A 13420-nucleotide genomic window follows, 5' to 3' on the forward strand; every position below is an offset into this window, starting at 1 on the left:
AATTCATGCCGTGATAAAGGCTGTCAGCTCCAATTTGCAAAAATTTCATGGCACAAATACAAACATATTTCATACTTACAGTAGTGCATGGACATTTTTAGAATTTCATACAGAATGTGTTTAAAAAGATAGAAAAAGAAAAGTATATTTAGCACACAGGTAAACTAACATAATATCTTCAGGTTTGGCCAGCCATAGCTGTTTGTTCACATGTTCCCTGAACAGCTTTTGAAAGAGATACATCTAGTTCCTCGAAAAAGACAGGTAGCTGTCTATTTATGTTTCATGAAAGACTGCTGAAAGAGATGCATCCAGTTCCTAGAAAATTGACTTTGACATTCACGGAGAGAAAGAGGGTGGGGCTTGATCAGACAGCTGGGGAGAGATTTCTGAGCAACAGGAGTTACAACACAGTACAGCTGAGGGGGTGAAAAAAAAAAAAGAGTTGACAGTGGACAGGTTGTCTGCCAAAGGGACAAGTGCCTATCTGTCCAGCTTAGCTGTGTGCAGTGTGTGCAAGTTCCACTGATCAACTTACATCCCAATTGAAGATATCTGGATCTGGATCTGTAAGCACGCAGCCCTTGTGACTTGGGAAGTGCTGTCACATTGTGAAATGCGTTGAAATCTGTTCACTGCATCTTTCGTGAGACTGCAAAGTTAGTGCAATCACACCATCCAGTGCTCTGCTCTGTTACTGTTTGTTCTTTTGTACATGATGCTCTTTGCAGGTCCAACATGAGCTAAATCTGATGTTGGGTTTCATCATTTGTGTTGGGATGACTCTTGACTTCCTCATCATCGTCCTACCCCTCTAGCCTAGGATTAAGGCAGGAATATCATACAGTCAGAAAGAGACCAGAGAGACAAAGATGTGAATATCTCTTGGAGAAGGGATCATCAGCTCCATCTCTACCAAGTGCAAATTAGGAGCCAGGATAGAGGATAAACTGCTTACAAATTCTCCATCGGCATCATTTTCTTTTTTTTTCTTTTTTTGTGCCATTCTGAATGCAAAGTGCAAAAACTTTGACAATGGAGGGAACTCTGTTTCGGCCACTGCTCTTGGGACTGCTTGCATTCTGTGTGCTGTGTGCGAATCCGTCTCGGGCCCAGCTCATGCCGTTCACCTTCCCCTGCTCCTACAGCAGCGTGTCGGATGAAGGAAGCACTGATGAAGGGGAAGTAGCAGTGTCCGTCAGTATCCATGGCAACCCAAGCTACTATGTGCCTCAACAAGTTTATCAAGGTATGATGTCCTTGTATGCTAATCCTCATTTGGCAAGCAATGTTACATTTTTTTTTCTACTCTTTAGTAAGGCATAAGAGCAAAAACACAGAAATAATTAGAACAGAATCAACTCTTAGGAGTACAAATTTAAATTCATTGGGAACATCTGAAAAGTTGTAGAATTGTGTTATTCCACTGCAATTAACTTCACTTTATGGAGCTAAAGCAATGGAATCCCCCCCCAAAAAAAAAATAATTAAAAAGAAAATGCAATACTCTTGCATGAAAGCAATGCTTAGCAGAAAGTATTATTTCACCTTTATGTCTATTTGTTCATTGTAAAGGAATTGAAAATAGTTCTATAGGTATTGCCTCGTAAGTGAGATTTGATGTGCAACCACCATCACAAAATAAGCCCATATTTTTATTTACAAAAAGGTTTAACAATATCAGTATAAAAGTATGCAAGGTAGACTTGATACAGTTGTGAAATTTACTGTGTTACTGATGACTTGGTACTATCCAAATTTTTGCATATAGTTGTGTTCTTTCTGGATTGCTTTATCAGTAGCCAACCTTGTGTGTCAAGGTTTATTGATCAGTCACTCGGCCCGTATCATGATATCCCAGGATTGTTGCGATGATATTGTACAATGTAGGTCAGCTGTTAGACATTTTTATCAGTGGAAATTGATTAACAGAGTGATTTCATTTCCTGGTGGATATGGTATCTGCCATTCCACAAGTGAAGACAAATATCTGGAATCTTCTTTGCACACATTTGCCAACTCAAATGAATATTTAATGTAAGATTTTCAAGTAATACTACAGAACTGTACAATATGAAATACAAACATTGTATATTCAAAGTGCATTTGTTTGTATGCAGCATAGCATTGAACAAATGTGTAGAGTAAGAAAGGAAGAGCTGCTCTTTGAATTATATAGTGCTACGGCATGGAAGTACCCAGCTGAATCCTTTATTCCTGAAGTTATTCCCCATGCCAGTTCAGTACTGGTTGTGTCTACACCATTGCGCAGCCATAACTTTGAACTTTCGTTGATAATATGCCCCCGTTTGTAGCAGAATGAAAGAACTTCAAAGCAATTAAGATTAGGAAGGCAGGAAATGCACTTTTGTTTAGAATTAAGACTTTTTAACAGGTCGATTGATCGTTGGCTGCGTGTTTTGCCACCAATTGAACTTTCCAGACATTATAGAAGGAAGTGCATGCTGTGGTTTGTTGAACACTGGTTGCAATCAGATAAATGAACCTTCCATCGCTTTCCGGCCTGTTGTAGTGGGTTTAGCTGTATATCAGTGTAACTACACTGGAATTGACAGCACGAAAATATATGTGCATTTCCCCCAATTTCCCTTGACTGCTATGAGAACAGCTGAGTAAATCAGTAACAGATCATTTCCTGTATGGCGGATGCACTTGTCTGCCAAAATATTTTGAGGGTAGAGAGGTAGCAGGTTACTGTATATCTCTATGTGCTGTTATCAGGCAATGTGATGTTATAGGGTTCACAACAATGAAGTCATATACGGTATATTGCCTAGGAGATAAGGGAACAAACATTCTAAACCCACTTTGGAAATGGAAGAGAAGAGTACACTAAACGTGGGGGGCAGGATGATTTGCTGCATGTTATGATACCTACGCATGTTGTGCGTTGCTAATGTGATTATGATCACAATAGTGATCATGTTGCATTTGTGGGTTGACTTTGAACATGAATGAACAGGCCTATTGTGTCAGAAATTTCAGTTCAGGTTAAAGGTACCCATGATATGCAAATCTTCTGGCAGCAGAGCTTAGTAGTCTAAAAATGGCTGTTCTGCTTAGATTCATTAAATCATTAACCTTTTTATCCATCCTGACACATTGCTCTAGCAACTCGATATGGAAACCATGCCATTAATCAGTTCACAAGATTAGATGCACTGTATGAAGTAAGAGCAATTAGTAATGGTACCATTTGTCAGCCCATGAACATATGATTTCTTCGAACAACAGAAAATTCACTTGGTTAGAGGGCTATGATTGCTGATGTCTATTAATACATTGTATATTTGATGCTAGACAGTGATAATTATTGGGATTTTGAAATTTTGTTCAGTTAATCACAAGCTCTGCAGAAGGCCATATTTCTGGAATATGTATCAAACAAACCAAAAGCAATAAATTAACAGGCAGACAGACAGACAGACAGACAGACAGACAGACAGACAGACAGACACACACATTTACACATTCACCAAATGAGGAAGTCCATTTGTGTGTAAATTCATATGCTGTCCATGTCCAATGACAGGTACAAATATGTACCTTGTACATGTGCATGTGCTCACTGATTGTGCTGTGGAATACCATACGGATAGAACACCATGGGGTAAGAACACTCACCTCAAACATTCCAACTGAACTGTAAATATTCATAACAACCTAAATTACATCAATCAGAAGTGATAAAGTCCTATCTGTCTCTCTGTGTCTCTGTCTCTTAATCAATATTGACAGGACTTTGTAAAGAGCACACTCCCAAGGAATGCAGTTCAGTCTTTTCATTACAAACTCTTTTTGGTAAAGTGGTAATATTGACAATATCTCTACAGTGATTACATGTACATGTGACTCTATTTAGCATGATACGTCAATGGGACATCATTTGTCATAACCTGTGTTTGAGGTGCAGATTATTGTCTGATGGATTTGATGACTTCATATTTGTTTTACACCTTCAAGCACTTTGCACTTGGGTCGTACTTGTCCAGCACAACTTTTTCTTCTTTTAATTTCTTTAAAAAAAAAAAGATTGTACTCTTTTTCGAATGAATATTCCCTGCAGCGATAGCCTCTACTGGATATAAGTCACAGTCTAACCCCTGTGATCATTTAAGCCATAGAACTGTGTGCAAATTATATTAGCTCCATAATGACCATTTATTGCCTGTTGCCATGGTCAAGATCAACTGGACAAGGACTTTAAAGGAGAAGCCTACCCCATGTTCAAGTTTTTGTGCTGTTGATATCTTTTTACCATATCTTTTTTTTTCATTCATTCAGATTTTAAGTTAAAAAAAAATGTAAAATACACATTCCATGAATGGAAGATTTTCATTTTGAGACCTTTGCTGATTCATTTTTTTGTTTTGGTTGCAGAATTTTCAAAATTCTGTATATCACAAAAAAAAAAATATTTCAAAAGTGACCCCACATTTTTGACAATTACATTTCTTTCTTATCTTTCAAATTGATTTTTTTTTTGTTTATTGATTTTGTTTAGATGTGATGAATGAATCCACTTCCATGTAATCTTCAATTCATATATTTCAGTAAAATTTAGAGCAAAATCACTGCTGGACTTGTTAGGTTTTACTAATCAGAAAGGACAGAAAATGTTGAGTTTCATGGAAATCAGACTTTAAGATCAGTTTTAATTATTTCACAGGATGAAGAGATTTTGGTTAATAATCACAAACTAGGAAATTAAGAATTTCATAGGAAAAAGAGCTAAATCCTTTTTTGTAACTTAAAGATGTTTGCAGTTAAACCTGCTAAAAACAAACAAACAAAGAAAATACAAAATACATCATATCTTTTATCATAATTTCATGAGTATTCATTGTTATGCAACTTATACTTAAAAATGTCACTTAATGTGTTTTACAATCATATTCTTCAAATGTTAATGCCTATATCAGAGAAGTAGGGTTTATTTAGGCCTTTAAACGAAGAAGAATATATAAGAGCCCAGGTCATTATTTACTAGGCACTTCAGAAGTAATAGAATAATGTGATATATAATCCAAACTATGGCATCCCACAGGTTACTGAGTGAAATCACAGAGAGAGGAGTTCTTCTCAGTGAATAGCAGGGGCACCTGCTGAAGGTAAACAGTTTGAAGAAGGTGCAGACTGATTGGATGAGAGTACAGGGGTCATAGGTCAACGAAACCTGTCACCCACAATCTCCAACAAGTGATAACACACTCACCCCTGGTCCAGCTTTGGATTAGTCTTCGACTTCCAGTTGAATATTTTATACCTACCACTGACTCTCGATATTAGAGTACCTCTAGAAATACATGTTATATTTACAAATTAAAACAAAAGATACTATAAGAGATTGCTTTTAAGTGAAAAGAACGTTTAACAACATAAAAGGAAAATGCTAGGCAGATGAGACCATGTAATTGACATTTCGGCCTGCTAAATGTCTCAAACTAAAAAACAAAACAAAACAAAAGACATGACTTGTACATAGTGGAGTGTCCATATCTTGATTTCATGACAATGACTTTTTTGCATTGTAGCCATATTTACTTCACAAAGAGAATTCACTTCTATGAAGGAGCAGTTGTTATCAAAAGTTTTAAAGTAATGTATGGAAGAATTAACAGCCCTTGCATGAGGATAATCAGGGTTTCCCATAAAAGAACCTGTTGTTTATCAATCAGTTGATAATTAAGAATGATACACAAAATATTCTGGCAATGAACTTACAAGAGTTTTCTTTTCCCCTTGAAAAGTACATTATTGTACATCAGGTTTACACATTTTGTATTCAGAGCAATATTGATTTTAGACCCGTCAATAATCGTTTTTTTTTTTGCTACCTTACACTGTAATAGATTATAACCCAAAAATGAAAGGGTTCCTGTTATTGTCAAAACAAGTGAGTGCATATACAATATTGTAAATTCATAGAGTAATATATGATTAAAATCACAAAGGCAGTTTGGAAAATGACTATGTGGTGCTGTACCATCAGTACGTGTTTACACTAGACTTGTCTTGAATGGGTCAAAGTGCATTTCAGTGCAGATTAAAAAAGGAATGAAAATAAAGCCAAACAATAAAAAAAAAAAAAAAAACATTCATCATCACCAAGTACAAGTACTGGCATTTGCACAGAATGATTAAAGTGGAAAGTATTTCTAAATTACAGAAAAATGATGCAAAATGTCATATTCTAAGTGTCATACATCATTGTTCAGTCAGGAACCAGTACCTTTCTAGTTGAATCTGGAAAGTTGTATTTGTTTTGTTAAGTTTTTTTTTTTTTAAAGAGAGGTCTTTTATGAGAATGGATAGTTTTCTAGCCAAAGTCAGTCAATCATTAATCAGGTCGTGATTCACAAGGACATTATCTCTTTTCCCCCTCCCCCTTCCATGGAACAGATGAGGTCATTCCAAATGCTCCAGCCAACATTTTGTTCTGAAAAACTGCTTCAAACAATGCCATGATGGTAACAACAGGAACCTCCTGAACCCGTTGAGGACGAGTCCCAGTATACTCGGGCACGTGTCTATGGGAAATGTGTGTTGTAGCAAAATCAGCCAGTCCTCAACAGGTTAAGGCATGCCATGTCACTCACACTCCCAGGCCAGTGTGTATGTGTGTGTGTGTGTGCGATAAGTCCTTGGCTTGTGTGTGGATCATGTTTTTAATACCTCCACATCATTCCTCGGACATAGTGACTGTTGTTGTTAGTCTTATAAACCTTAACATCCTCAGCTCAGAATTGATCGGTCTCTCAGGATTACGGTGTTCTGGAACCGATCTTTCGTCGCGCCCAATCTACCCTGGAGACTCGTGAGCTGATGCCAAATTCTCCATTTTCACTCCAGGAATTTGACGAGGCTGGATGTTTGCCCGCTTAGTCATGTAATGCAATCATCATCCCAGATAGGATATGAGGAGGACAGTTAAAAATGGGGGGGGGGGGTGTACGTAGTTTGTCCGCTAAAGCCTGATTATGTTTCAAGAGGAAATTTCACAAGTGATAGCATGGTTGCCATGGTAACTTACACATGTCAAAATGCACATGGATCATAAATTTGCCGAGGTTCACAGAGTGGCGGGTGCCCATCAGTTGGAAATAGATTAGTTGTAGCTGAACTTTATTCGTCATTGCATTTATCTTAAATTCGTTGTACGTTTTGTAGGGTGTGGTATGTACAAGTGATTTAGAGATAAATGTGTGCCTATTGTACATTAAGGGATCTAATAATGTGAGTCTTCAGTTTAAGTGCCTTTTTCAACCCATAACAAGTTTCCTTCCCTTAAAAAAAAAGAAAAGAAGAAAGTAGTGTCCATCTGCATCATGTGTTTCAGAAGATGGTGGTGGTTTGTGTGTGTTGGGTGACAGCAAAATCTGCCACAAGATTGCTGCTGTACCTTTTATTATCTTAATGAAATCTGTTGCATTTATATTTTTTTTGTAAAGGCATGTTTTCATGATTTTATATTGTTTATGTGACAACATGACATTGGTTAAATCTTACAACTTTAGACTGGCAGTGACATCTGTATCAACATATCGTAGGAGCTTGATGTCTAAAGATGATTAAGCAAAGTACCTGATTTCAGGAAAAATATCAAGCTTTTTCCTCGTTCCCTGCTCTCAAAAACATACTGTTCTTTCTTTGTGCATTGGGGATGGGATACAGTCAAGGCCACCTTCAAAATGCTTCTCTTATGCAGATCTAAATTTGAGATATAAATAGCTTAGTTATCTCTTATAGAATCACAGAATTTTTCTAATTTCATGGACTGTTCAAACTGTGTGAAATCAGAGTCAGATTAAGATCAGATTCTATTTAAAATAAAATGACTTTGTCCTTCATCAGTAATTGGTATAAACTTCTTTTTCTGAGTATATATGAGCATATATTCTTTTTAATGAATATTTCTTTTCTTGAGTGTGTATATATTTTCATAATGGCCCGAATTCTCAAAGGTGGAATAACTTTATTACACCGCTTATTCCGCCGATTTATTACGCCTCTTATGCAAATCAGGCCCTCGTGACGTAAAATTACGCGATTTATTCCCCGGAATCTATTCTCAAAGGTGGAATAACTTATTCCCCGGAATAACTATTCCGCGGAATAGTTATTCCAGCATTGAGAATTCGGGCCAATGGGTATAACTTCTGTTGAGTATACATAATGTGAGCATATGCATTCATGATGGTATGTCTTCATGTTATGAGTTATCTTCTCATGATAATATATATCTTCTCCTGCAGTCACCCTGTCCAGCAGTAGCGAGTTCACACAGGTGCAGGTGATTGGTCTCTACGAGTCGGCCACGCCCCAACCTCCCCAGATGTCCCCCTTCTTCCTCGGCGGCAGCCCTGCCTTGTCTATCTGTACCGTCATCCACCAGCACCACAGCATCTCGCGCCAGCGCCACGGCTCCTTCTTCTGGATGGCGCCCCCAGCTGGAACCGGCTGCATCAACTTCATGTTAGTAAACTAACAAATAATTGCAACATTTCATTCATTTCTGTTTTATCTTATCACTCTTTTCTCATATAGGCCTATATCCATGCAAGTAAATATCATGCATACCCATGATTCATGTGTTCCAACAAAACCACTGTTGCATGTGCATTGTGTTTTTGGCCCAATTTATTAAAAAATGTAAGGATAACAATTCTTGCTAGAATGGCTACTTGTTGTAGCAAAAATCAGGAATATTGTCACTATCATGATGTTTGTCATTGCAGCAGAAGTTGCTCTCATGCCATTTCTTCTTTCTTTTTTTTAATGAAATACGGCCCTGTTAAGAATAAGGAATAAGAATTATTTCCCCAAAATTCATACAACAAATTACAATGAACAAGGATGATGACATAGCAGCTTCAGCATAAGAATGCATGAGTCGGGGTTCAAAGAAGCAGAACAAAAGAAGAAAGCATGCATAAATTCCACACAGGTGACCTTGTTAAGCAAGCAGTATTGTAATGGAATTACATTGCTGCATTTCTGTATGTGAGCCTCATACTCGTGCATTCTTATGGTGATGCTGCTTCTTTGTTCAGTGCAGTTTGTGTTGGGCTTTCAGAGTATTGTTTTCTCTGCTCAACTACCACAATTAATTTCACAAATCTAAGCATGAAACTGTTGATATAATTATGTACTACATGATGTGAAATTATGAAAATTGCCTTGATTTCCCCTTTAACCCTTACTTTGATTTGTGTGCCATTTGGCATGTATGCTGGAGTGCTTTCTTCACCAATTGGCACAGATGCCTGGGAGCTAATTGTAAATGAATTGAGATTATCTAATCCCCTATAAACTGTATTGTGTCACTGTGGCCTTCCCATTGGACTATTAAAGACATATTGTTACTCCTGATAGGGATTGCTAATCTATAACTAAGTCAAGTCTGGATGGACTGTGACTATAATAATGCCTTAAAAATAGCTTGCAAGTTAAGCTACAAGGTGTAAGTGCATGGGAAGGGATAGACGGTAAAGAAATCTTTAGAAATATTGAAGACCTATCACAGAGTTGATATGTGGAAATGTAGACAAACATGAGATCATACCAGACATTTACAATCACACAGACATAGTGTTACACAGTCGTAAATCTTCAGTTAAACATGCAACAATAAAAACAGTCAGAAGCCTGGTTTTAAATTGAATTTCCATGTTTTGCTAAAACATTGACTCATGAGTGTAATTTAAAGAGAGAGAAAAAAAAGTTAGCTTTGCAACTAGGAAATGACACAGTGGATGTCACACATTGCGACCTTGGATGTAATCTCCTGAAAGAGACTAAATGAGAGTCCTGAGACGAGGAATAAGGGGAAATGTTTTACTATCATGGGATGTATTGACTCATTACAGGATATCATAAAAGTGGCACTTCCAACTTTGATGGCAAGCAGTTCGACAACATTATAAGCCTAGCCACAGAACTGGAAAATTTGAATATATGTCGGTGACCCCTGTAGATTTTTTTTTTTTTTTTTAAATACTATTTTTTTTTCTTTTTAAGGGCTTGCAATGAAATGTTGCTTCATGTTATAGGACAAGTTCACCTTCATTAACATAAGGATTGAGAGAATGTAGCAATATTAGTAGAATACATCCGTGAAAGTTTGAGGAAATTGGACAATCGTTGCAAAAGTTATGAATTTTTAAAACTTTTGTGTTGGAACCGCTGGATGAGGAGACTACTAAGGCTCGTGATGTCATATGAGTACAACAGTATAGAGAAAATGTAAAGAAAATTCAACATATTTTCACTTTTTTCGCATAATAAAAGAGCACTTGACTTGCCTCTTTCTAAAGGCAATGGGAATAATATTACCCATAACAGATGTCAGTAACGAGTCAAGGGAATGTGTACTTTTTACAAAAGATGAAATTTTGTGAAATTCTCTTTATATTTTCCTTATATTGTTTAACGCATGTGACATCATACACTGCAGTAGTCTTCTCATTCGGCGGTGACTGCACAAAAACTTCAAAAATTCATAACTTTTGAACAGATTGTCTGATTTTCCTCAAACTTTCAATGATGTGTTATACTAATATTGCTACATTCTCTCAATCCTTATGTTAATAAAGGTGAACTTGTCCTTTAAAATCAACCCTACAAAAGAAAGGAGTGTGTATTAAAGAAAACAGAATCCCCAAAATTTGCCCCCCCCCCCCCCCGCCAAAAAAGAAAGTTTCTGAAGTTGATTTCAACATGGACCTACCACCTTTGATGTGATATCAACAGGTAGAGTAAATACAAATTAAACAATGGTTCCATTAAAAGTAGACAAAGAAAAATATGAAGTGAAAGGATTTTTGGTAATACTTACTGCATTTTGTTGTTGTTGTTGTTATCGCATATGCATATTTGATGATGTCATAATTTTGCAGGTCACCTATTGGTTCATCAAATTCAACACAAATATTTCCTATCTCCACATTGAGACCAGGCATAATTACCTCATTAGTGTGATGAAGGGTTATACAACTCTTTTTTTTTTAAAGAAAAAATTGCAGGAAGCATTAAGAATCTATTGTTATGTGTCATAATATTTGTTACTTTGGAGTAATGGAATATTTGCATGATAATAACTCTCAGGGGACCTCTGCTATAAGATATCATTAATTTGTTTTACTACCGCAGAAATACATGTAGAAGTATTGATGTGTCCAAGCTTTTAGAAGGTGGTCCGTCCGTTGTGTGTGTGAGTGTGTTTTTTTTTTTGTGTGTATGTTAGTATGCAAAAAGTGTAGAAGTGTGTGCACAATGAACAATTAGATGATTTGGTAGACAGATACACTAGTTAGATAAATGAATACATTGTAGATTGAACAGATTTCAAATACATATATGTACTGTCATCTTCTGCTGTACTACATGCCCGCATGCCTTCTTATCCCCATGGTGTCAAGCTAGCAGAGAATTGTTCACAGATACAATGCAGATTTACCATGGACAAATTCCCCCAAAGACCCTTTTACAGCTGCCAAGGTGACTGAGCCATATCTGTGTTTAATATGAACACAGATTCTAGAATACCTTTTTCCCTGTACAGAAATCCTGCCATGTGTATTAACCTGTTGAAGATGAGTCTTGAGTATACTTGGGCAGGTGTCTGTGGGAAATTAATGCTTGTTGAAGCAAAATCAGCCCATCCTCAACGGGTTAACATGAGCAAGGTTTGATAGCCATGCGGGAGAAAGGTCACACAACTCTATTGTAACTGTCAGAGTGAGACATATTTCCTTTTAGCTGCTGTTGTTCTGTAAGCTCTTCTGTTTCTTTTAGACCTTTGTCAATACCATTCCAGCTTTAGTGAATACATTGTGTAGTCCTTTCCTGCCGAGCTAATATGCTTTCCTGTGTTTGACGTGCAATCGATTGACTGACAGACAGTTTAGAAAATGTGTCCCCAGGAAGGAGCTAAAGAAATTTGTGGTTTTTGTGGTACATTTTTATGGCAGACAGGAAGTTTGTTTTTCATTGTCACTAGTTGTTGCGCTCTATGCCGCCCATTTTGAAAAAAAAAAATGATACAGTCAATGGTATTCAGACAGAGTTTTAGTTCTATCATTTTGTGATTACAAAATGTAGGTTATCACTTTTGTGTTTGATAGTATACTATAGAAGAGTGGTGTTTCAGATGTGATACATTTTTTTTTTTTTTTCAAGCAGCAAAAGTTTTGAAGAACCCTTTTGTATACTTTGTAAAATATGTGAATGCTGAGATTGAGAATGGCAAGTAGTGGGAAAAAAAAAACACATTTGAAAAAGGTATCATTACTGTATTTCTTTCCAAAGAAGAGTAAGTACTGTATATCAAAGCATGTGATTTAACTAGAACAAAGAAACAGGCACACATGTGGTAAACAGAGGATGTTATTGCACATTTTCATGTTATAGTGTCATAATGGCTGCAGAGTTTTGAGTGTAAAGAAAAAAAGAAAATGTGAAATAAAGCAGAATTTGTGTCTGGTCCCAAATCCTGTGAAGTGTGATCAGATCGTCTGATAAGATTTTATGACCACCAAATTGCAAAAATGGTATTTCTCAGTCTCCAACATTCACATTGTATTCCTTGAAGGTGTGTAGCCTTGGATGCATCCCCTCGCAATAATCATGTGCCCGATTTGGCGTCTTGTAGACTGTATTTCCCTGGTCGTTTCCTGCACATTTTGTGTCTGTTTTTCCTGCTGAGTCTCCTGTGCCTGCAGCCTGTCCACCAGGCCTTTTCCTTCCTCCTTTGAAGTATTAGAAGAAGATGCTGGAGACAATTTTCTGACGGCAACAATGTTCGAATGACAAACATTCGTGTCATTCACGCTGTGAAAACATACAATTAAGGAAAAGGCTGGCATCAATAACATTGTGACTGTGATGGTAAAACTGAAGGGTATCGACCCTGGGAATGGTTGTTCTGCTCCTTCTCCAAGGCAAACTATTGAGAAATTTCATCAAAAGCAAGATGTCAAAATAAAGGGCCAAGAGACAACACTTAAAATAAAAGGGGGGAGGGGGAGAAGGACAGATATAGACAGACAGACAAACAGACAGACAGATATAGACAGACAGACAGACAGACAGACAGACGGATCAGACAGATGGGAGGGAAGGGATAGAAATAGAGATTTAGTTATTTCACCTGTGAATTGCATCAGAAGACACTTGGCAGAGCTTTGCTGTATTGGATATTTTGATGGATTATTTGGCACATGATCCATTGATTTGTTTGGCACCTGCCAATCAAGTTGATGCTTTTCCAAAGAAAAAAAGAGCATTTTTTATTGTAGTTTTGTTTTGCTTTGTTTGTTTATTTGTTTTTTTAGTTTAAGGCAGTCACAACTTTTTCTGCAGGAGTGCCCAGATATTATGGGCTATTGTGCTATAAAGT

General features: G+C 37.0%; 1 protein-coding gene across 1 annotated transcript in view; it reads left to right on the forward strand.

The window, feature by feature from the left end:
* The first annotated feature begins 1035 nt into the window (after positions 1 to 1035).
* Positions 1036 to 13420, forward strand: part of LOC140238466 (reelin-like) — a 103233-nt gene continuing 90848 nt past the window's right edge. Inside the window, exons 1-2 of the mRNA XM_072318371.1 lie at positions 1036 to 1249; positions 8277 to 8496. Coding sequence (XP_072174472.1) covers positions 1036 to 1249; positions 8277 to 8496 — 434 coding nt within the window. The remainder of the gene's footprint in view (positions 1250 to 8276; positions 8497 to 13420) is intronic.

Source organism: Diadema setosum, chromosome 2 (genome assembly GCF_964275005.1).
Source record: "Diadema setosum chromosome 2, eeDiaSeto1, whole genome shotgun sequence".
In the NCBI taxonomy this organism is placed as follows: domain Eukaryota; kingdom Metazoa; phylum Echinodermata; class Echinoidea; order Diadematoida; family Diadematidae; genus Diadema; species Diadema setosum.